Source organism: Micromys minutus, assembly GCF_963924665.1.
Source record: "Micromys minutus genome assembly, chromosome: 2".
Lineage (NCBI taxonomy): Eukaryota > Metazoa > Chordata > Mammalia > Rodentia > Muridae > Micromys > Micromys minutus.
In genome coordinates, this window is record NC_137971.1 from 48,235,198 (window position 1) to 48,257,277 (window position 22,080).

Here is a 22,080-nt window from a genome sequence, read left to right on the forward strand (position 1 = left end):
TTAATAGGAGAGAAGAAGATATTTAAATTTATTAGGTGCTTGTCACAGAATCTCACAAATCCTGAGAAGAGCCAGATAGGTGTGGTTTGTACAGAATCAGGTACTGCAGAAAGAAACAAGCAGCTGAGACTTGGAGGGAAATGATAGTCATGGGCTGAGAAGGGTGAAGGGAGGGGTACAGGGGAACAGAGTCTCAATGCAAGAACAAAGATAGTTTCTCTATAGCAATTAAAGTTGCAGGCAAATGGTGTGTGGTAGCCTCTGGTGTTGACAAAGTCTCCTGTGACATTAATCTCCCTGCTTGAGGAGATGGGGCACCACTTGTGGCAACAACAAGGCCTGGTGGAGAACCTGTCTTTAGATAATAGAACTTCAAGAGTGCCTAAGGAGCAAGTCATAAGGAGGGCGAGGGGGAGAGACACAGGAGAGCTGGAGGTCAGAGACTCTGACTCACTGTTATCTCAGAAAAGCCATATCAGCAAGCTGTGCTCGGAGTGCCTGTTGCCTAAGCCTCAAACAGTACCTATGGTTACTGATATAAGAGATGCTCAGTTTACCCCAAATATTATCGCAAGAATTTTGACATGGAGAAAGAGGCATCAGGAATAACAAAAGGAGCCAGTTGACAGAGACTGGAAAGCCCCCTACCAGGACTAGAGTAAGGAACCGTGTTGTACCTCATACAGGTGACAAAAGATTAAAAGGTATGTTCTATGTGAATGACCTGCAAAGATGCTTTTATTGGAATGTTTGTGACTTTTGAGCCTCCCAGGTGTTTATCCTGCTTCCATTCTCAGAAGAGCTTTCCCTTCCTTAGTAACTGTCTCAGTTTCTAAGTCACTATCCATGTGTCCCTGGCCCAACTCCTTATTCAGAAACATAAGTCTACAAATCTTACCGTGTACTCTCTAGACTCAAATCTCTGTCTATAACAAAGAGGCTGACCTCTGGGATATCACAGAAAGCATTCATTTTGTTCCCAGTCTGCTGTTGCCTGGGCAGGTCTGGTCTGACCTGGGGATGGCAGAACCATCTTATGCATTTGTGTTTCGGGGAAAGGCGGGTTCCATGGCCTTACAGACCATAAATGCATATGTGGGGCCTCACTGGCCACAACTGAGTTGTGTCAAGTGCTTCAGGGAAGCCAGGAATGTTCGGTGTTAAGTGTAAAGCTCAAAGCGTATACAGCAGGCAAAATCTCTTGTGGCTCAGGTAGGGACTGACCACTCCTACTTCCTGTTGGCAGAGGAAGTCACAGGGCAGCCCAGTTTTGAGGACTTAGGAAGACATCTCTAACCCTCTCTGCAGGTGCAGACACACAGAGGCCTGGGGACTAAGGCAGTTTTTACATTCAACCTGCTACACCGATCTATCCCAAGGTTAGCTGAGAGCTGGCCTAGGCCTGTCCCCAGGGTGTCTGAACCTTTAGGTCCTACCTAATCATTGTGGCTTTCCCAGTTGCCTCAGAAGCTGTTCTGTGAAGTCTTGAACTCAGAAACTCACAGGCAAATTTGCCAAGCACTTGAAGAATACCATGTATCCAAAATACACATATACTAACACATGTTCACCGGAGCCTGCCATCAGAAATCTGTGAGCATCCTGGGCCCCCTACCTGTAGTCAAACCTGGGTGTGCAAAACACATGCAGTGAGATGAAGGGGAAGGTGAAAGCCAGATGGGTCCACATCCTAGATGGGACACTAGTAGTGGGTGCCCAGCAAATCACTTTCTTCTCTGAGCTTTGGTGATCCCTTCCAGAGACTGAAGCAAGGGGCTAGGGTACTCTGGGGCCCTTTGAAGGCCAGTGATCACACAAGTAGCTTCCTCTGGCCCCCACCTCTGGGAGACAGGCGGAGGCCACTGGGCCAGGAAGAACTGAGAACCTGCCAGAGGCGCAGCTTCTAAGCAGTGATTTCCAAGCCCCACACGAATAGCAAGGTTTTCACAGGATGATGTGTGAATGTGGGAGCGCAGAGGCAGAGGGGAGTCAGCAGTCCGCACAGCAGCCTTGGCAAGCCGGTGAGTACCCCCATGGTCCTTCCAGAAAGGCCATCCAGGGAACATAACTAGAGAAAAGGCAGGGGGGATTGTGAGGACCCCCAGGGCAAGAGAAGGCATCACTGAAGGGAACCCACTTGGCGCTGAGATTGGGAAGTAGGACCCCAGGGCCACCCACTCCAGCTCAGGGTAACAAGACCCACTGCATGGTGAAGGGTGACAAAAGAAGGCTGTATTCTCCCCTTAAAGCCTAGACCAGAGGCCATTCAGGTACCCACAAGAGACCCCAGGCAGACAATCACCCTCCCAAGAACTAGAGACTTCCTTCCTCCAGAAGCCAGCTCAGTTTATGTGTCCACCCTAGTCAGGTGATTCTATCCATGTATAGGTGTCCTGGCTGTCTCTTCTGAGAGAAGGACATGGCAAGGGTCACTGCTAGAAAAGTCTTCTCAATAAATACTGTGTCATTTGCAGATGGGGAGTATTAGTTGAAGAAAGGAATTGGCTCTGTCTCTGCTGTTCAGCTTCAGGGGCGCAGGGAGGCAGGGGGTATAGAAGAAAGCCATGGGTTATGAGAAGTACAACCTGGGGCTAGGATAGAAGAAAAATGACTAAGAGATCTGTTTCCCCACAGCATCTTGTGGGACAGTTTACATCACTTCTGGGACAGTGGGGTGGGGCTGAACTGTCCTGGAAAAGATGAGACTGGAGACAAGATGCCTGGTGCCACTGAGCCAGACTTAATAGATGCAAGTTCTTGCCCAGTTTGAGAAGTGGCTGCAGACCCAGGATGCATGTATAAGAAACCCTTAGAAGCCTGAAACACCTTACCCTTTTACTACACTTCGACATTATGATAAACGGAGAAACTGAAGCTCACAGAGATTAGGCAATTTGCCCACAATCACTCAGCTACTTAACCTCACCAGATAGTAATGTGGATTCTTACTGGGTTGCATGAAGGGTCTGTGACTTATCTACGAGCCAAGATGCCAAGTCCCAGATGTGTTGCCATGTATTTCATCCCAGAATCCCCACCCCTTCCAGCTGCCAACACCTCCTCCCAAAAAGCAACTCCAAGGGGGGAAATGAGCAAACTGCTTTGGGACCTGGGTGGAAGAAGAGGCTTTCTAGAGATGCTCCTAAAGGACTGAAGCCTTCCTCCATACCAAGAATGGGGCCAGATGTTGGTAGCTGGGCATTATTCTCTTTCTGGAGTGTTAGGGGCTTTGCTCTGTGTGTGTGTGTGTGTGTGTGTGTGTGTGTGTGTGTGTGCTGTGATTTCCATCAAGCCTAAAGTGGATGTGCTCTGTAAAATTCTTTTCCATTTGAATATTGGTTCTTTTTTGTAGTGGATAAATCAAATTTTATATTCTATGGCACAAATAGCTATTCCTAAGTCAAGTTGTACACATTAATTTGTAAAAAATTCACAGCGATTATAGCAAGATGACACTTAAGCAGTCGGTGGCTTTTCCAGTCACCCTGAGGCCAGAGAGCAGCAACTTAGTAATTAGCAACTAGCCTGCCAGGTCTTGTGCTGTGTCATTTCTTAACCTGAGGCTGGTCCTCAGCTCAGGTTCAGCGGGCACGAAGGGTGTTTGCTGGCTTTAATCTTTTCCCATGCTTTTTCTTGCTCTTCTCACTGCACACAGAGTGGCAGTCCCCAAGGCTGGGCACTGAGCAAGAAGGAGAAAGAGGATAGGGGCCATGTACCTGCTGGATGCTTTGTGAGTTGGTAGGCACCTCTCTAAAGGGGCGAATCTACAGAGACACACCCATTGTAGGGATCTCTCTCTCCCATGTTCCTCTCTGCAAAAGAGATTTCCCCAGCCTGGGAATCTGGAGGTCCAGTGAAAAGAGCCAACATGTGACTTTCTCATATGACAAGCTGCTCGAAGCCAGCCTCTCTGCCATGGCAAGAGATTACCAACGATCTGCTGCCCCCCCCCCTACAGTGTCAAACCTACTTTCAACCTTACTTGCAACCTTGGGGGAGGTATAAAAACACCCTACAGCTTCTCAGCCACCTGCCTTTTGCAAGTCCCCTGACACCTTTGGTGACATCACTTACTTCAGAGTCTGGTCTCAGCTAACAGCTCAGCCTTAACATCTTCAACCAACACATCAGCTTTCCAGACCTGTGACCTGCCCCACTCCCTCCACCCACTCCACAAAATGACCCACATTGCACGTCCTTCCCAGGACTGTTCTGGAGTCTGTAGGAGAGCTCTTTATAAACAGTGAAGGGCTTCCCATGAAGGGCTGTTATTACCACAGCTCATTCAGCAGTTGACCCTCGACACAGCTGTCCTGGATGTCCTGAGTATCCGGGCAGCTGTTTCCCTAAGGCAGGGTGCAGTGGCTTTTCTTCCTTCTGTTTGTATGCATGCATGAGTGGTGGGGATATCCCGGCTGATTGTTAGTAAGAAAGATAGGGATACAGAGATGGAGTTGCCTGGAATACCACAGATACATTCATCACTGGCTTCCAGTAAAGCTGAGGGGAGAGGAGAGTGTGAATCTCAGGATGTATTCCTGCTTGGGTTTGCCACCGAGGGTGCAAAGCCTATTTATGTAGGTGTTTCTCTTCCCTTGAGGATCACGGGGGTCTGCGTGTGATCATATTTCTCACCACCCACCTGGGAGAGATGCTGTTAATGACGAAAGTGTTCCCTGCTGGGTAACTTGAGCCCAGTGGGAGCCCAGAGAGTCCTTCTGACCTCAGAAAATGACCCATCGTGGTCCTCAGACTTGATCTTTACCTGTTCATGGTGAAATAGCAACTACGAATGCAAGTGTGTCCTTTTGGCCTAAAATTCTGCCTTTTTCTGATTCCGTGGCGTTAAGCTGTCTTTAGTGATTTTTTAAAACTGCCTTACTTGGGAAAGCACTGCTGTAGCAGGCTAGTTCAGCTGTAGATGCCGAGCCTACTTGAAGATTGTTCCAAGTATAACAGTTGGTCCCCCTCACCCTGACAATGAACTTTCTAAAGTCAGTATCGTCCTTACTGGAAGTGGGAATTCTGGGATCTGTCATAGTTCAACCACTGGGGTGCTATGTGACTGAAGGAGGCAATCACCCTCTCTGGTTTGCTGTGTATTTCCTGCTCTTTCCCATACTCTTGACTCCTGGAGGACATAAATTCTTCTTAGTGCTTTACCTCTATGTCTCTATTTCTGGAGGCTGTAATGGTCAGGAGAAGCCAGAGTATGCTTTAGGAACACATAGCTTAGTTTCCGTTTTATGTGTACATGTGTATGTATATAAGTAATGTGCATGTGTGTGGGTACATGTACACGTGTGCACACATACATACAGAGGCCAGAGGACAGTCTCAGGTGTCATTCCTCAGGCACCACCCACCTTATTTCTTCAGTGTCTCTCACATTTGGCCAGACTGGCTGACCACCAAGCCCTAGGAATCTGCTTCACTTTGTCTCCTCAGCACTGGGATTCCAAGAACTCTACCATGTCCAGCATTTTTATGTGGGGTCTGGACATAAATTGAACTTGGGTTCTCATGGCTTACAAACACTTGGCCAAATCTGCTATGCCCTATCACCATCTCAGTGCCATAAGACAGCAGAGGATGCTCTCCTCCTGTGTCACACTCCTGAAGACTTTACCCACTTGGGAACTCAAGTACATAAAGTGACCTAAGTCTAGCTAGTTTCTGGAAGACGGCTAGTTATTGTGACAAAGGGGAAAGCCTGCCCATTATACCCTGTCACTAAACATTTAGCTCAGAGGCTGTAGATTTACTTTCACAGGACCACACCAACGTCTAGGTACCCAGAATACGATAGCTAGAATAAATGGGCAAATGACAGACTGTCCCTGGAGGCAGCAATGACAGTCAGGTGCAGGCTGGGACTCGAATCTTTGCCCTCAAGTTTACTAGCTGAGTCACCTTAAGCATGTCCTCCCGATGCTGCAAACCTTGGTCAGCACCCCTAGATGATAAACTGTGGAAATTATCAAGTCACTGGGAAGATGAGAGGTAATGTGTCAGAAGCATCCTCTCCTCAGGAAAGGGCCAGCAAATGCTGCTAATCCCATGACCTGGTGCAGAATGGAGCTGTGCCTGCGAATAGTTCAGAGTTTCAAAGGTCAGTGATGATCTAGGACTAACCACACTGCTTTGAAACAAACATACCCAGTCCTTTGCCAGTTTCCAAGAACAGCCTGGTCCATTTTGACTTCCGAGATGAGAGGGGCAGATGCCCAGGGTCATCTACACAGAGAGAATAGGCTTGCTTCTCCTCAGTCCAGATTTCGTTGCCTGTGTGAGACTATGGGGAGGAAGGGCATGACAGCCAGAGTACGTAACTAGTAAGTAGAAGAAGCTCTATCTCCAAATCCCCTTCAAGGACCCTCCCCAGCCTCTAACCCCTACAAGCTGATTGTGGCTCATGTGCCTGAAGTCATGGTCTCACTATTTGGAGTAATTGTGGAAGTTTTAGGAAATGGACGCTCTCCAGAGAAAGTGGCTCACAGAAGCCAGGGCTTGAGGTTTTGTAGCCTCACCTTCCTTCCTGCCCACTCCGAAGCTTCCTTGCTACAGGTGTAGGGCAACCTGGCCTCACTCCCGCCACCACACCTTCCCTGACAGGATGGATGGTGTTCCCTTGAGCGCTAAGTCAAAATAAACCCAACTTCATTTTACACGCTTTTTTAGGGTATTTGGTCACGGAAATAAGAAAAGTAATGCAAGGTTCTGTCACCTGTCAGTCATATCGTCCTAAGTCTATCAAGCCTTTGTCTAACATAGGCCACTGAAGGACATCCCAGACCCAGACTCTAGCCAAAATCACCATAGCTATATCTACCTTCACTGTATGGAAATATCTGGAAACTTAGTTTATTGTTCTTCTTATTCCAAATCATAGAAATTAGTGTATTGCCATCTAAAGCAACAAGTAAATTCCAGTAAACACGTGCTATGGTCCAGGCAGTGTTCTGAGGCTGGAGTTGGAAAACTCCATCCCACCAACTGTATACAGGCCATCTGTCCACATCAATAAAGTTTACTGAAACACAGCCCCACCTGTTTATGCATTCATTGCCTGTGTCTTGTTCACAATACAAGTGGCATTTCCTACTTAAAACAGGAAGTACTTGATCAAAGCCCAAAGTCTTTACTAGCTGAGTCTCTGCAGAGAATGTCTGCCAGTGCTCTCTTAAGCAGTATTCATGTCTTCTAAGTCATTTCAGTGTGAGAGCCTGGAAACCAGACCCCCAACTGCGTCCCACCATGTGGGAAGTAATAGCACAATTCTAAGACACTTGCATTTGATGTCACATGTTGGCCACCCAGCTTTGGCTGGAGGAAACATTAGAAAGTTCTTAAAGATATCAAATGACTTCTGCCACCCTCTGCATGGGATTGTCATTCAATTACACTATGTGCCTGAAGCATGTTTTTCTTTTGTGTGTATGTGTGCAATTGTGTGCATGTGTCATGCAGAGTCCTGCCATGTGTATGTATGCAGAGCCCAGAGGTCTGCTCTGCGTGTCACTCTTCAGGAGACAACTACTTTGTTTTTTTGAGAGAGAATCTGGAGCTCACTGGTCTAGAGCTCACTCAATAGGCTGGGCTGACAGGCCAGAGAGCCCCAGGGTCCCCGGCACTAGGCTTTCAAGTGTGAGCCCACACCAGCTTTTTCCACGGGTTTCTGGGGCTCCCGACTCAGGTAGGTCCTCGTGCTTACCCGGCAAGCATTTACCTCCTGAGCTGTCTCCCTGACATATGGATCGATTGTGAATCGCCTACGGTGAACAGAAATGCCCATGCCAGCAGAGTTCACCCTGTCCCTCCTCTTCCAGTCCCTTTGAGGTACTCAGTCTCTGTGGAGACTCGGGTATGAGTTCTCAAAGGCAGATTCATCAGGACCCTTGTGTTTTACGTTCACAAAATGAATCAGGCCCATGACAGAGCCAACGGCACAGAGGACACACAGGTGGCAAGCACCATTATCTAGCATAAAGATGCTCTTCCACTGAGGTCCCTCAAAGAACCGTGAAATGGCTTATGTCAAGAGCCTGCTATTCCAGACACATAGATGGGTACATTTGTGTTATCCACAGTGCCAGAATTTACTGACTAACAATTAATTTACAAACCAAGTCAGTTTCATTTGCTTCAATTAGCCAAATATTCCTCATTTTCCCTTAATAGCTAACATTGACTAACGTGTGTACTTTTATTCTGATCTTAAGTATTAGTGTTAACTTTCAGATCACACCTAGTACACCTCAGTAAGTGTGAGTGTGTGTGTGTATGTGTGTGTGTGTGTGTGTTAAAAATAACCTCAAGTGTGAGTGGGTAGTTGGGAGTGGGAGCATCTTTATGGAATCAAGGGGAGGAGGAGAGAGGTGGAGGTGGGCGAAAGGAAATAACATTTGAAAGGTATATACAGAAAATTTCCAATAAAAATGATAAAAATGAATTAGTCCTAGATAAACATAAAAAAAAAAAGAATAACCTCAAAACCACAGAGGTCAGAGCATAGTTTAAAGAGGCCTTACCAGAGGTGGAGAGCTACTGAGACGAGAAAGGGCGCTGCATCCCTGCACTGGTCGGATAAGACAGTGAGGACCCCAGATGGAGAGCTGAAGGCAGAGGACCGCGGATCTGGGAGGTGCTGCAGAGATGCAGGACCACAGAGAAGCGCATGGCTGGTTCAGACACAGACACGGACCGGTAGTAACTTCAGGTAGTAACTGTATCACCCGGTGAAACCACGCCCAGCTGGAGCCAGACAGTCTGCCTGTCGGTACCATGGCGCACCCATTGGGTGGTCAGATGCCAGGTCCAGGGGGCCGTCACTACTCAGTGCCAGGTGTCTCCTTCACAGGGTCAAGGTGGTACTTTTTATCCTTAGGAGTAAATTGTTTGTGCCTTGTGGGTGGTGCTGGGCAGGTGGTGGTACCTGTGCACACAGTGAGACGCGGTGTCATCATGACATGTTTGAACTCACAGGAGGGCCAAACGCTGACTCTCAAAGACAGTCATCCAGGGCAGGGCACAGCCCAAAGCCTCTCTTTTACGCAATATGGAGTAACTTGGAGCAGAGCAGAGCCTGGTCCCCACAGGATGTGTGGCCTTCCGGCTGCAATGATTTGTGAACACAAACCACAGTCCTACAAGCCATGGGTAATAACACATTTGTGTGCTGGATAGATAATATGTTTTTTAAAAAACACTTCAGATGAAGATGCTACAATTCACTATGTAAATTGTGGCCCTTACCAGGCCTATAATGTGATAGGTTCTAGTGCCCTTCCCCCTACGTTTTTTGTCAGAAAACTGAGGCAGGAAGAGGTGTCCTTGTCCCTTGTCTCACAGTAACTACATGGGCCAGGGTTCAAATCCTGGCTTCAGTCATAGAGCTATGACTTGAACTGCTGGGTTCTTCACCATATATGAAAAACAGCAAGGAAGATAACTATTTAATCTCATATGGGCTGGAGAGATGGCTCAGTGGTTAAGAGCACTGGCTGCTCTTCCAGAGGTCCTGAGTTCAATTCCCAGCAACCACATGGTGGCTCACAACCATCTGCAATGAGATCTGATGCTGTCCTCTGGTGTGTCTGAGGACAGTGACAGTGTATTTAAATAAATAAATAAATAAATAAATAAATAAATAAATAAATCTTTTTTTAAATGTCATATAATCCACTAGAATAGTAACTGCAGCCCCCTGGGAAGCTACCACCTGACATCTGGCTAATGGGGCAATGTTCCCTAGAGTGTTTCCCAGGCCAGACACACCTAAGGTTTTCATAATCCTTGCTTATCTTGGCTACAATAGTGGTTATTCCTTGAATAGTCAGAAAGAGCAGGATGTTGCCCCAGGGTAATAATGTATCTGTAGTCAACAGGTGTAGGCCTAGAGGAAGGAAAGAAAGAAGGAAGGAAGGAAGGAAGGAAGGAAAGGAAGGAAGGAAGGAAGGAAGGAAAGAAGGAAGGAAGGAAGAAAAGAAGGAAGGAAGGAAGGAAGGAAAGAAGGAAGGAAGGCAGGCAGGGAGGGAGGGAAGGACGGAGGGAGGGGCACATCCTAAGCCATTCTTCTCTTGCCATGAATAAAGTGGTACTTCAGCTAAGCTCCACCTTCTCCAGCTGTGTGTTCTTGAACCATCACTCACCCTCCCTGGGGAAAGGAGGATGTTCAAATAGATGCTTCTCTCTCTCAAAGGTTCCACTTGGGCTGGGGATATGGCTCAGCAATGGTGGGCTTGCCTCACATGCAGGCTGGGTTCCATGCCCAGCATTGAAAATAAAATTCCTTCCATGTAATGTAGGAGAAATCAAGATCAGAGTCAAGAGTCCAGAAAATCTAAGATTCGAGTCAAAAAGAGCCAAGAACCCACTTGGCTTCTTTCCCCATCTCTAGCTGAAAATTTGGGCTCTACTATGTCCAGACCTCAGTAAGCAAGAGCAGGGAGATATGCCATTTATCAGCTGACAGCTTTAAGCATATGTGATCGCCATTACTGCCTTGTTATCTCCTGAGCCTTCGTCCCCCAGGCTCTCTGAACACGATGTCTGCACCTCCTGCCAGCAATGGTGTGTTCGTTGTCATCCCGCCCAGCAACGCCAGCGGCCTCCGCCCGCCTCCAGCCATTCTGCCCACCTCCATGTGCCAACCTCCAGGGATCATGCAGTTCGAAGAGTCACCGCTAGGGGCGCAGGCGCCCAGGGCCTCGCAGCCACCTGATCTTAGACCAATGGAGACGTTCTTGACCGGAGAACCCAAAGCTTTAGGGGTAAGGGCAGCTTGTCATGTGACTTAAGAGAACATTTCGGGGCAAGCAGCACGCTTCATGCTCAACGGGGAGAGATGGGGGCAGGAGAATCACTCACACACTAGACAGACAAGGATTCCCTTCCCCCTTGGAGCTCAACCAATAAACCAGTAAATACATGGCCAGAACTCCAGAGAGGATTAAGAATGATGGATGGGGACAGGAACGCTAGTAAAGGCAGAAATATCTCTATGGGGAGACGACACGGAGGCTAGATCTTACATGTTAAAGCCAGCCCTGCAAGAACAGGATGGGTAACGGGTAGGATTAGCTACAATGAAGACTAGCAAATACAAAGGCCCTGAGGTGGGGATGGGCGTGGCTTGTCTAAGGAAGACAGAATACTGCCGTGGCTGGGATGGGATGCATAAAGCTGACAGGGAAAAGAATAAAATGATAGGCAAGAGCCAACTCCTGTGGCTGACAGTCCACAAAGTGTGGCTTCCAAGCCCTTCTCCCATCTCAAAGGGCCTTAGACAATGTAATGGTCTCTAGGAAGGAATAAATACAGATTATAGGTAGATAAATGGAAAAGATAGGTGATAGATTAGATAGATGATGTAGATAGATGAAAGACAGGTAGCTGGTAGATGAATATGATTAAGAGGATGAGAGATAAATGGGTGATAAATATGATTGGTAGATGACAGGTAGGAAAAATATATTGGTAAGACAAATAGATGATAGAATATATAATAGATAATAGATGGTGACTGATTGATAAGATCGATGATAATTTTTAAGGGTTTTTTAAATAGCTGATGGATAAATAGGCATATGAATTACTAAAATATAAATGTTTGAAAGGCAATGCAGCAGAACTTACCACAAGGCCATACTTCCCACAGGGTCCCCACCCTTAGGAAAACCACCCAGCTTCTGGGAATGTTTCTGTGGGGCACTGGTAAATAGAAGAAAGTAGGGGTAAAGATAAGAGGGGGCTGGAAGGAAGGGAGATGATGAAAAGAAAACCAAGTGGAAATTTCAGCCAGTGGAAGCTGCTGTAACCCCCACTGCCCTTGATGAAGAAGGCAAAGTAGGCATTTGGTACCAACGTTCTGAGAGTCAAGGTACCAAAGCTAAGAAAATAAGGAAAGCGAATTTGAGCTGAGCTTAGCAACCCAGTCACAAAGCTGTGACCTGGAGCTCCTCCTAGTCTGAGGAGAGCTGGTTCTACCTTGACTAAAATGAGACTGGCCTGAGCGTCCGGATCATTCGCCGGGAGCTGTGGAGAGCCAGGTCTGCAGGACAGGTGATGTGGAGCTCACGGCGCCAGGTCGGTGGCATGAGCCTTTTCTGCTCCCCACAGACGGTGCAGATCCTGATCGGCCTCATCCACCTTGGCTTTGGCAGCGTCCTGCTTATGGTTCGACGAGGCCACCTAGGGATGCTCTTCATCGAAGGCGGTGTCCCCTTCTGGGGAGGAGCTTGCGTGAGTACAGAAGTAGCCATCCTCGGCTAGGGAGTGGTCTTGCCCAAGTCACCTTGCCCTGCCCCACTCCCAACATTTTCCTAGCCATAACATAGAGTTTCACTCACCCCCTCACCAGACTTAAATGGGAGTGATAGTTACCATTCACCGTAAACCTCAATCTGACCCACTCCCAGGGAACAGGCAGAGTTCTTGCAGAAACTATGGGTGAGGATCGAGCAGACCAGTGTCCTAATCACACCCGGGCTGCCCGAGTCCTGACCCCGCAATCATACCCCACGAGCGGAAACCCCTCAGTTCCCTCTGTGGGCTCCAGTCCTGTCCGACCTGATCCCTAAGGATCCCCTGCCCTATATCCATTCTTCTGGCCACACATCTCTGGAGAACCAAATCAGGGCCTCCTTGTCTGCTCCCAGGTCCCAAAGAGAAGGAGTTTACAAGGTGGCACTGCTGTCTGTGCCTCTACCAAAGGCGTCAGTGGCTCTAGTAATTGGGAGCCTCCAGCTACCTCCAGGAAGCACTGGTTTTTGGATGAGCTTAATGGGGTGTTTACTGGAGGTACACTGTGTATGACGGTGGAGTCCCCTCTACATATCCCAGACTATCTCAGCAAGAGATCAGAAGCCCCTAAAAGTGGAGTTCAGAGATGCCAACATTACTGGAACATCACAGCTAGAGCTAAATGGCTGAGAACAAGCTCTAAGCCCTGCTTCTAGTGGCCCAAAGTGGGCCCAAGAGGGAAGAACATTTTGGCAAGCAGGAGTCTAATGTGGGCACTACCTTGGGAAGAAACAAAGGTATCATTGTTCTTTAAGATCTCTCCTGTTTCAAATTCTGTCACAAGGTGTGCGCCATTCCCATGGTAGGAGGGGATGATAAACAAAGGCCTGTTTATCAGAAGAAACAACAGGGTCCTGAGGCCTAGGCGGGGCATATGTAGCTCCAAATTCAGTCATTATCTTAAAACTTCACAGGGCTGGGGAGATAGTTCAGTGTGTAATGCACTTGCGCAGCAAGATTGAGGGCTTGAGTCCTTACGTCTGTCACCCTTGTCAAAGGCCAGCCTGGGCTTGGAAACCCAAAGCTGGAGGGATAGAGACTGGCAGCCCTCCCCGAGACTCACTGGTCAACCACCCTGCTATAATCAGTGAGCCCAAGTCCGCATAAGAGGTCGGATCTCAAAAACTGAAGTGGGCGGCTCCTGAGGAAGAATGACACCAAAGAGGTACACACGCAGAGTACATACACACACACATATATACAGGCACACACGCACACACACACAGAGGCACATATGCATAAGTACACACACATATACACACATACACACTCATACACACACAGGCACACATGCCCTAGAATGCATATGAAAGAAGGATCTCTTCATTTTATGCTCTTGACACCCAACTGCTACCTGGTAAATACTTGTTGAGTGAGTCTTTGAAGGAAAGATGAATGCATTAAGATGCTTTATTAATATAATGTCAACAAAAAAACTTGCCTTGTAAACCATGGCTTGAGGCCTCAAGACAGAGGCCTCTTCGTGTGTTTGTTTTTGTTGTTGTTTGTTTTTTGAAACAAGATCTCTATGTGTTGCCCTGGCAGTCCTAGAACTCACTATGTAGAGCAGGCAGGCCTTGAACTCACAGAGTCACTGACTTCTGCCTCCCATGTGCTGGGATTAAAGGTATGTGTTACTATGCCCAAAGACAGGGACCTTTTACAGAAGCACTAAGACATCTTATGAATACACCCAAGATACCCGACCAGGATGCAGACAAGAAAGCTGGTGGTTCTCTACCGGTTACCTGTGTCTTCTTGATGGAACCAGGGTATGATGTTCCCTGCTGAGTGTCCCATTGAAAACCCCAATAGGCTCTCTCTTCCCCACAGTTTATCATCTCTGGGTCCCTCTCCGTAGCAGCTGAGAGGAACCACACCAGTTGCCTGGTAAGTCTGAACGGACACAGAGAACCAGGGTTGAGGACGATGCCCACTCACCTGGGTACCACTCTGGACCCTGATCCCATCTGCTCCCATTCAACAAGCATTCTTTGGGGGGTTTCTAAGTGTCCTGAAGGAATTTAGATGTCCACATTCAGAATGAGGAGATGGGACACTTGCAAAATGCCACTCAAGGTAGATAGTAAGAGTCTAGAGTCTTCACAGACATTCAGAAGGGGCAGAAGTAGGAAGGGTCCCCAGGAAAATAGCCACCAAGTTGTCTTAGTGTGTGGGCCTGGGCCTATGGGAAGACAAGTTGGGGATCAGGAAGCAGACATATGCTGCAAACATGTCCAAGGGAAGCCACTAAGAGGGTTAGGGTTCCTCCCCAGAAGCTCCTAAGAGTATGGGGAGGCATTAGGGCCTCTTCTTGGGGTCTCAGAAAAGAAGAAAGGAAAGAAAACAAAAAGGGAAACCCAGACTCCTTCAGAGCTCATGGTCCCAAGCCCTGAGCCAGGAAGGAGGATGTCCTTTCTCCTCTTTGCCTCTTCTTGTTGCTCCTCTGCCTCCCACAGGTGAGGAGCAGTCTGGGAACCAACATCCTCAGTGCCATGGCAGCCTTCGCGGGGACAGCCATTCTTCTCATGGACTTTGGTGTCACTAACTGGGTGTGTTGGCAGATGTCCCAGGGGGTGATAATCCCAGAGAGATGAGGGCTATAGACAGGACTAGGAAAGACCCAAGAGTCTGCAGTCCTGGGCTAGTTGCAGAGCCTGCTGCTCCAATAGACCTCATGAGTGTACTGACTCCGTGACCCTACCCCAGTGTCCGGTGGGGAAGTGGGGGGGGGGGGGATGAGATCCGGTAAAATAGAAGGAGTGGGACCCAAAACTGGAGTCAGGAAGGCTGCTGGATCCAGGTACACCTCCATCTCTTGCCTGGAAGGAAAGTTATTCCTGATCCAGGAGGTCTCTTTGTCTTTAAACGCTCTGTTTGCCTTGTCTGTGGGTTTGGGTTCTCAGGATGTGGGCAGAGGCTACCTCGCCGTGTTGACCATCTTCACCATTCTGGAGTTCTTCATTGCTGTCATTGCCACCCACTTTGGGTGCCAAGCCACCCGTGCCCAAACCAACGCAGTGAGTACTCTCACACCAAGTCCAGGGACCCTGGGGGAGCCTTTTGTCTAGGAAGACCTGCAGCCCTTCCCACTTCCTCTTTGTGACCGAGCTGTGATGAGAACAAGTTGTGAGATGGGACTATTCACCCCGTGGCCACAGGGGGCGCCATCACTATTGGCAGAACTGGGATCCTTCCAGAATCCGAGGACAGGATTGGGGAGGGCGAGGAGCGCACCTTGCACAGAGGTGTCCACAGACTGCCAAGAGATGAGTACTTCAGAAAAGACAGCATAATTCAGAGGAAGTTAAGCTCATTTTTCCAGGGGAATATAGGAAGCGGGTGGACAAAAAGAGCATGGGAAAACTGATAGCACAAAGGCTTGCCTGGGCAGAAAAATATAGCCAGGGGCTGGCAGATGCCATTTAAGGTTGGAGAGAGAGGATGAATTAGATTCAAGGAGCCCTGTGAATGGCTGTTAGTGTGGAAGCAGCCAGCTATGTTCAGGCAAGAGTTCTAGAAGCTCAGCAGAGACTGTCCAGAGAGGAAATATTAGATCACTAGCCCCTAGAGAAATGAGGTTTTGTCTACTTTGCTAGCTGCAGTGTGTCCAAGCCCTAGCTAATAACTGACCCTAGAAAATGTTTGCTGAAATGTCAACTACACGATGCTTGTGTGCGTGAGCTGCTGTTCTCAGAGTTGCCCACGGGGTGGCACTATTGCAACACTCCTCGAAAACCGCAGAGCCTCCCAGAATTCGGGGGATTTGTTTTGTTTTGTGTTGTTGTTGTTGCTTTTGTTTTTTGGTGTTTTTTTTTTTTTTTTCTCTGCAGTCTGTGATTTTCCTACCCAATGCCTTCGGCACGGATTTCAACATCCCTAGCCCAGCAGTCTCTCCACCCCCTGCCTATGACAACGTGGCATATATGCCCAAGGAGTCATCGGAGTAGGAGATTCCAGTTTCTGCAGGTTGGAGTCCAGGCGTCCCACTCTACCGAGCGTCTCTCCACCCTCACCTTGTCCATTCTGAGGAAGCGGTTCCCCAGCGAGGCTCTCCAAGCCATGTGCACTGAGCAAAGTGTCCCATTTTCCAGTTCCTCCAGTAGTCTTTCCAAAAAGACATAAAGCTGGTGTCCAGGGTGTGTCCTTACGCACCACCCGATCCCTGGCCCTGTCACTTGACATAGACATCCTGTTTGCTCCGCTGCAGTCCTCTGCTCATCACAGAGGTCTCACAGGTTTGCCTTCAAGATCATTAAGCACAGGGAACTCAGAATGTTCCAGAATAGACTGGCACTTCAGAGGCACAAACCTCTGGTCCTGCACACAGCCCAAGACCTGACCTCCAGGCTCCGAGCTCCCAAGACAAGCTCTGTCCTTTGTCATCTGCTGTTACATCTTTGGATTTTCATTTTCCCACCTGGAAACTAAAGTGTTAAACCATATGACATAAAGCTAATCTATCACCTCCCGGCTCCCTGGTGTCCTCAGGTCTAAGCCGGGCATTGCCCCTGTCCATCCAGGAACCTCCTTCTCCCTGTTAGTAATAGGAGATTGGTATTGACTGTGGTCCTGCCCACCTACTAGGGCAGGAGGTTGCAGAGGAAACTGGACGACTCCATACTCCCCCAACCCTGCCTGAAAAGCAGGAGTGCCCTGAGAGTTGCCATGGGAACAGGCCGGGTCCCTATAGGAATAAGAAGAGATCTTCAGCCTAGTGTTCACAGGCTCTGGCATATGGCTTGTATCATCTATACTTTGGAGAAAAATAAACAGTGTGGCTTAGATTTTAGGTTGGTCTCAATGTGGTGTTTGCTTTTTAAGCTTGGGGGTCTTCTGAGGCCTGCCCATGGTTAACCAGATGTTGGGGTAAGTACCCCCACTAATGAACAGGATATTGTAACTTCCTGAAGTTAGGGACATCTCCATGCCTTGATTTTGATGATGATTACATGGGCAACTGCATATATGAAAATTAACTTAAGTGGTGTCTTAGTTAAGGTTTTACTGCTGTGAACAGACACCATGACCAAGGCGAGTCTTATAAGGACAACATTTAATTGGAGCTGGCTTACAGGTTCAGAGGTTCAGTCCATTATCATCAAGGCGGGAACATGGCAGCATCCAGGCAGGAGGAGCTGAGAGTTCTACATCTTTATCTGGAGGCTGTTAGCAAATTACTGACTTTAGGATAAGGTCTTAAAACCCACACACACAGTGACACACCAACTCCAACAAGGCCACACCTCCAAATAGTACCACTCTCTTGGCCAAGCATATTCAAACCATGACAAGTAGAGACAGGGGAGATGACTCCATGGTTAAGAGCCTGAGTCTGCATACTCAGCGTGAATGTAAGAAGCTGGGCATGGTGGCACATGTCTGTAATCCCAGCACTGGAGAGGCACAGAGAGGGGGAACCCATGGGCTCACATGGCCAAGGAATCTATCTGAATCAGTGAGCTCCAGGTTCCATGAGAAATCCCTGGTTGAAAGTTAAGATGGGCAAGCAACAGAACAAAGGAAGCCTTTGGAGGCCTGAACTCAACATGCAGTACTTTATCTCAAATCCGATCAGCGTGTGCACAAAGGATGACTCTAATGAAGTTCCACAGCACTTGTAACTTGGATACTTGCTTGCCAAGTGCTGACATTAATTACAAGTAGGCTTTAACAAATACTAATGAATTCAAGATTGTACTGACTCTAAGCATGTCAAAGTCCTACCAGATTTGCCCAGGCTCTCACCTCAGCTGGATCGGATGCCTGTTTTCTAACATCTAGAACATCATTACATCATTAGCTTTGTGCTTTTCCCAGTGGTTCGTGGAACAATCTCCCATGATTCCCTTTTGACTTTTTCATATCTTAATTAAGGACTCAGAAATTCACAATAACCACAACCAAGTTTATGCTGAGACAGAAATGAGTTATCATCTCAAAATACCATCTGGTGACAGGCATTTCTGTTTCGGGACAGTGAACAAAGGTTGTGGATAAAAACCTTGTCCAAATAATGGCAGAGCGTATGTCAGAATTCCTTCAATGGTTTCTGTTGGAGAGCCATACCTTCTGTCTTTACAAAGGATGCAGCAGCAATCTGTTAGCAAATACCCAAGGATTCTAACTTTAAGAATAGAGGAGAGATATTTATTTGCCTCACTGTTCTGGAGATTGAAAGTCAGAAGTTCACATCTAGTGGTGGCCTTCTGACAGAGTCTAAAGGTGCCACAAAGCATTGCTCAGCAAAAGACAGAAATGTAATGCATGCAAGTCAGATGTATCTCTGTTTCTGATAAAGCTACTAGGATTCATTTATGGGCCCTCATTCTGATACCCTTCTAATGCTAATCACACCCCAAGGCCACCCCTCAGCTGTCACCAGATTGAGTTTCTGATTGAAAACAAAGAGGGTGGTACTTCCGTGGGGGCCACTCTCACTACTCCCAGGGCTCTTACTTAGCTCCCTATTTGGTCATTCCACAATTGTTGAGACTTAAAAATCAAAGGAGGGCAGGACAAGGAAACAAATTCTTGGCTTTATTCCCACAATGAAGTCATTTCTGCTCAGAGTGGGTGGGAAACTTTTTAAAAAGCTGGATTCCTACTTATTTCTTTAAATATCACTCACTCTGCTTGCTTTTAATCACCATACAAATTATATAGTATGTGTGTTTCTTTGTGTCTGACTCCTTTTACTGAATGAGATGTTAGAAATTTATCTATAACATTTTATAATCTCATTTTATTATTATTAAATACCATAAACATGTTTTTTTCTATCACTTTAATCAATTTACTTACTGATGGATAACAGGTTAATTCCACTTTGGGGTATCATCAATAAAACAAACTTTCTTGGGGGGTGTGCGTATGTGTGTGTGTGTGTGTGTGTGTGTGTGTTTGCACGTGTGGAGAGACAGCTCAGCAGTAGTTAGGAGCACTGGCTGCTCTTCCAGAGGACCAAGATTTGATTTCCTCCCAAGTACTCACATGCCACAACTGTCAGTAACTCGAGCTCAAGAGGATCTGACACCCTCTTCTGGCCTTTGCCAGTACCAGGTATGCATGTGGTGTACAGACATGCATCCAGACAAAAACACTTATAGATATTAAATAGTAAAATCATTTTAGAAAAAGAAAGAAAAGTAAGGTAGAGAATAACTGAGGAGCATGCCCAACATTGATCTCTGGCTTCGACACATGTGTGCATGCTCACACATGCACACAAACATGCAACCATAAACACACATGCACGGGTGGAGGGTTATATACACACATACATACAAACCACACGCACACACATATACAAATTTACCTAACTGCATATGCTTCATAACTCTAATATGTGTATTAAATATTAACAATTAAATGTGTCTTCTCTGTTTTTAAAAACTGCAGAAAAGATAACTAGAGAAAGAGTAATAATTAACCAATTCTGCATGCTACAGACTGGACAGCTTGAAGCTCCACGTTCCCTGTTTCACCACGTCCATGGTCAAGATCCAGACATGCCTTTGATAAGTTCTCCTCTGTGACTCACATGGGCTGCAAGCTGGACTTCAGTCTTGAGGCTTTCTGTCACCTGTGGTCACATGACCATACCTTTTAAACCCATATCTTTTCAAGATAAACACTACCATGCTTACACAGATGACAGTCTGTCTGTCTTGTTTACCACCAGAGATCAAAGTCAACCCAGAACTAAGGATGGCCCTGGAGAATTTGGGGAGGGACACAAGAGGTAGGGTGTGGGGTCATTGTACATCCTGTTATAGATACTTTGACTTTCAAATTTTTTAAAGATTTTTTTGAGGGGCCAGAAAGGTGGATCAGAAACTAAAGTTACTGCACAACCTGGGAATAGCAGCCCAGTCTTCAGGACCCATGTAAAAGTGAAAAGAGAGAATAAATTTCACAAAGTCTTCTGACCTACACACACTCACACAGACACACAGACACACATCAGTCACACACTCACATCAACCACACACATCAGTCACACACACACACACACACACACACACACACACACACAAATAAAAATTTGAAAGTTTTAATAATCGAATCATTCAAGCGCAGCCTTCACCAACATGACAGTGCCTTCTTCATCAGCCCGGCTACATAAATTGTCTGAGATGTCAACATTGCAGCATTACCTTTCTCGGCTGTTGAAGGGAGACATAAGGAAGGAGACTCGGGTTTTCACCTGTCCAGGTTTGGAAGCAGGATGGTTTTGAAAGATCTAGTCCAGATGTGCATCCCTGATTAACTGGGAGTGTGAGCAAGGGGTGGATCCCAGAAAAAAAAGAATCCAAAGTCTAAAGCCATAAAGATGCTCTGATTTCTTCCTCTGGCTCTGTGCTGAGGCAGCTCTGGATGGTAAGCCACAACTGAAGCCCACAGCAGAGGTCCCTGGGCCAGGTGAGTACCCCCTCTCCACAGCAGAAACAAACAAGGGAGGGTCATCAGGGCCTCGAGTGGGGTTCAATCTTAACACAGGTCAGTGGATACAAGGGGTGAGTGGCTGAAACTTGACCCCCCATAAAGGAACTGGAACTGTTTATCAAACAGCAGCTGGAGAACAGATGTTTTATGCTCTGGAGTCCTGGAAAATGGGGTTGCTACTGGCCTCTCTCCAGGGAAGAGTCTGCTATCAGGAGCCCAGCCCACTACCAGTTGGTGATCCTGAAAGCTACGAGGATTGTAACCCCTTCCCTTCTAACCCTAAGACCTATAAAAGAAATGTAAAATGTAAACTGTGAAGAGAAAATGAGCACTAGGCTAGGTGGTGTTGGAGCCAAGTACAGTGCTCAAGAAGATAAAAAAAAATTTAAAGAACAGCCTGATTCTAAATAGAATAGAGGAGTAGTGGCCTCGGGACGAGACCCTACCCACCTAAGCTTCCAACCTATGAAGAGAAACTAGAGAAAAGCTTAGGCGGTGAAGAAAACCAACAACAGCAAAAAGCTCATGCAGATGTAATTGGCAAGGGGGCTAGGTTCCTGCTTCATCAAGCATCAGACTTGGCAGCTTTGGCAACATGCTTCTGGTTCCAGATACAAGAAGGGGACTGTGAAATCATCCTCCACGGCTCAGAGAAGCCACTGAGGACAAGCATGTGTCAGTGCGGTCTCTGCATGGAGGCCCAAAGATGCCACTGAGTGGCACTGTGAAGGCGACACTTAGATTTTACTGGAGAACACAGAATGGAGATCCCAGAGCTACCTGCCAAGGAGAACTGCAGACTAGGTGTGGAGCCATCCCAAGAGACAGAGTATGTTGCAGTCAAAGGTAGAAGGAGTTGGAGATCTAAAGAGCACTTTGACATCAGATGTGGAAATGCAGAGTCTGGAGTTTGCCCTGCAAGTTTTCAGTCTCCTTGACTTCCTTTTGGAATGGCAATGTGTATTTTGTGTCATTGTACATTGGGAATATGTGGACTGTGTTTTGATTTTTTTATTTTGTAGGAGGTCACAGTTAAGAAATTGCCATGAGTCTCAGAAGAGTTCTTGAACTTTGAGCTTTTAAACAGTGTTAAGACTGAAAGATGATAGGGACGTTTGAAGTAGAAGTCATACTAAATCAATATTTACATTATGATATGGCTATGAGCCTATGCTGGCTAATGTGGTAGTTTGAATTAGAATCTGCTCCCCCCCCCAAAAAAAAGGGCTCATATATTTCAATGTTCAGTCACCAAAGAGTGGCCGTTTGAAAGGATTAGGAGGAGTGGAGGTTTGAACCTGATGGAGGGAGGGTGGGCTTTGAGGTTTC

General features: G+C 47.1%; 1 protein-coding gene across 1 annotated transcript; it reads left to right on the forward strand.

Annotated features, from left to right (window-relative positions):
• Positions 1 to 1,962: 1,962 nt before the first annotated feature.
• Positions 1,963 to 16,253, forward strand: MS4A15 (membrane spanning 4-domains A15; the record flags this gene model as incomplete). Its single annotated transcript, XM_080911788.1, has 7 exons — positions 1,963 to 2,021; positions 10,598 to 10,772; positions 12,121 to 12,243; positions 14,137 to 14,193; positions 14,763 to 14,855; positions 15,210 to 15,323; positions 16,137 to 16,253. The coding sequence occupies 7 exons, from the start codon at positions 1,963 to 1,965 to the stop codon at positions 16,251 to 16,253; spliced, it is 738 nt and encodes a 245-aa protein (XP_080767914.1).
• Between the last annotated feature and the right edge of the window lie 5,827 nt (positions 16,254 to 22,080).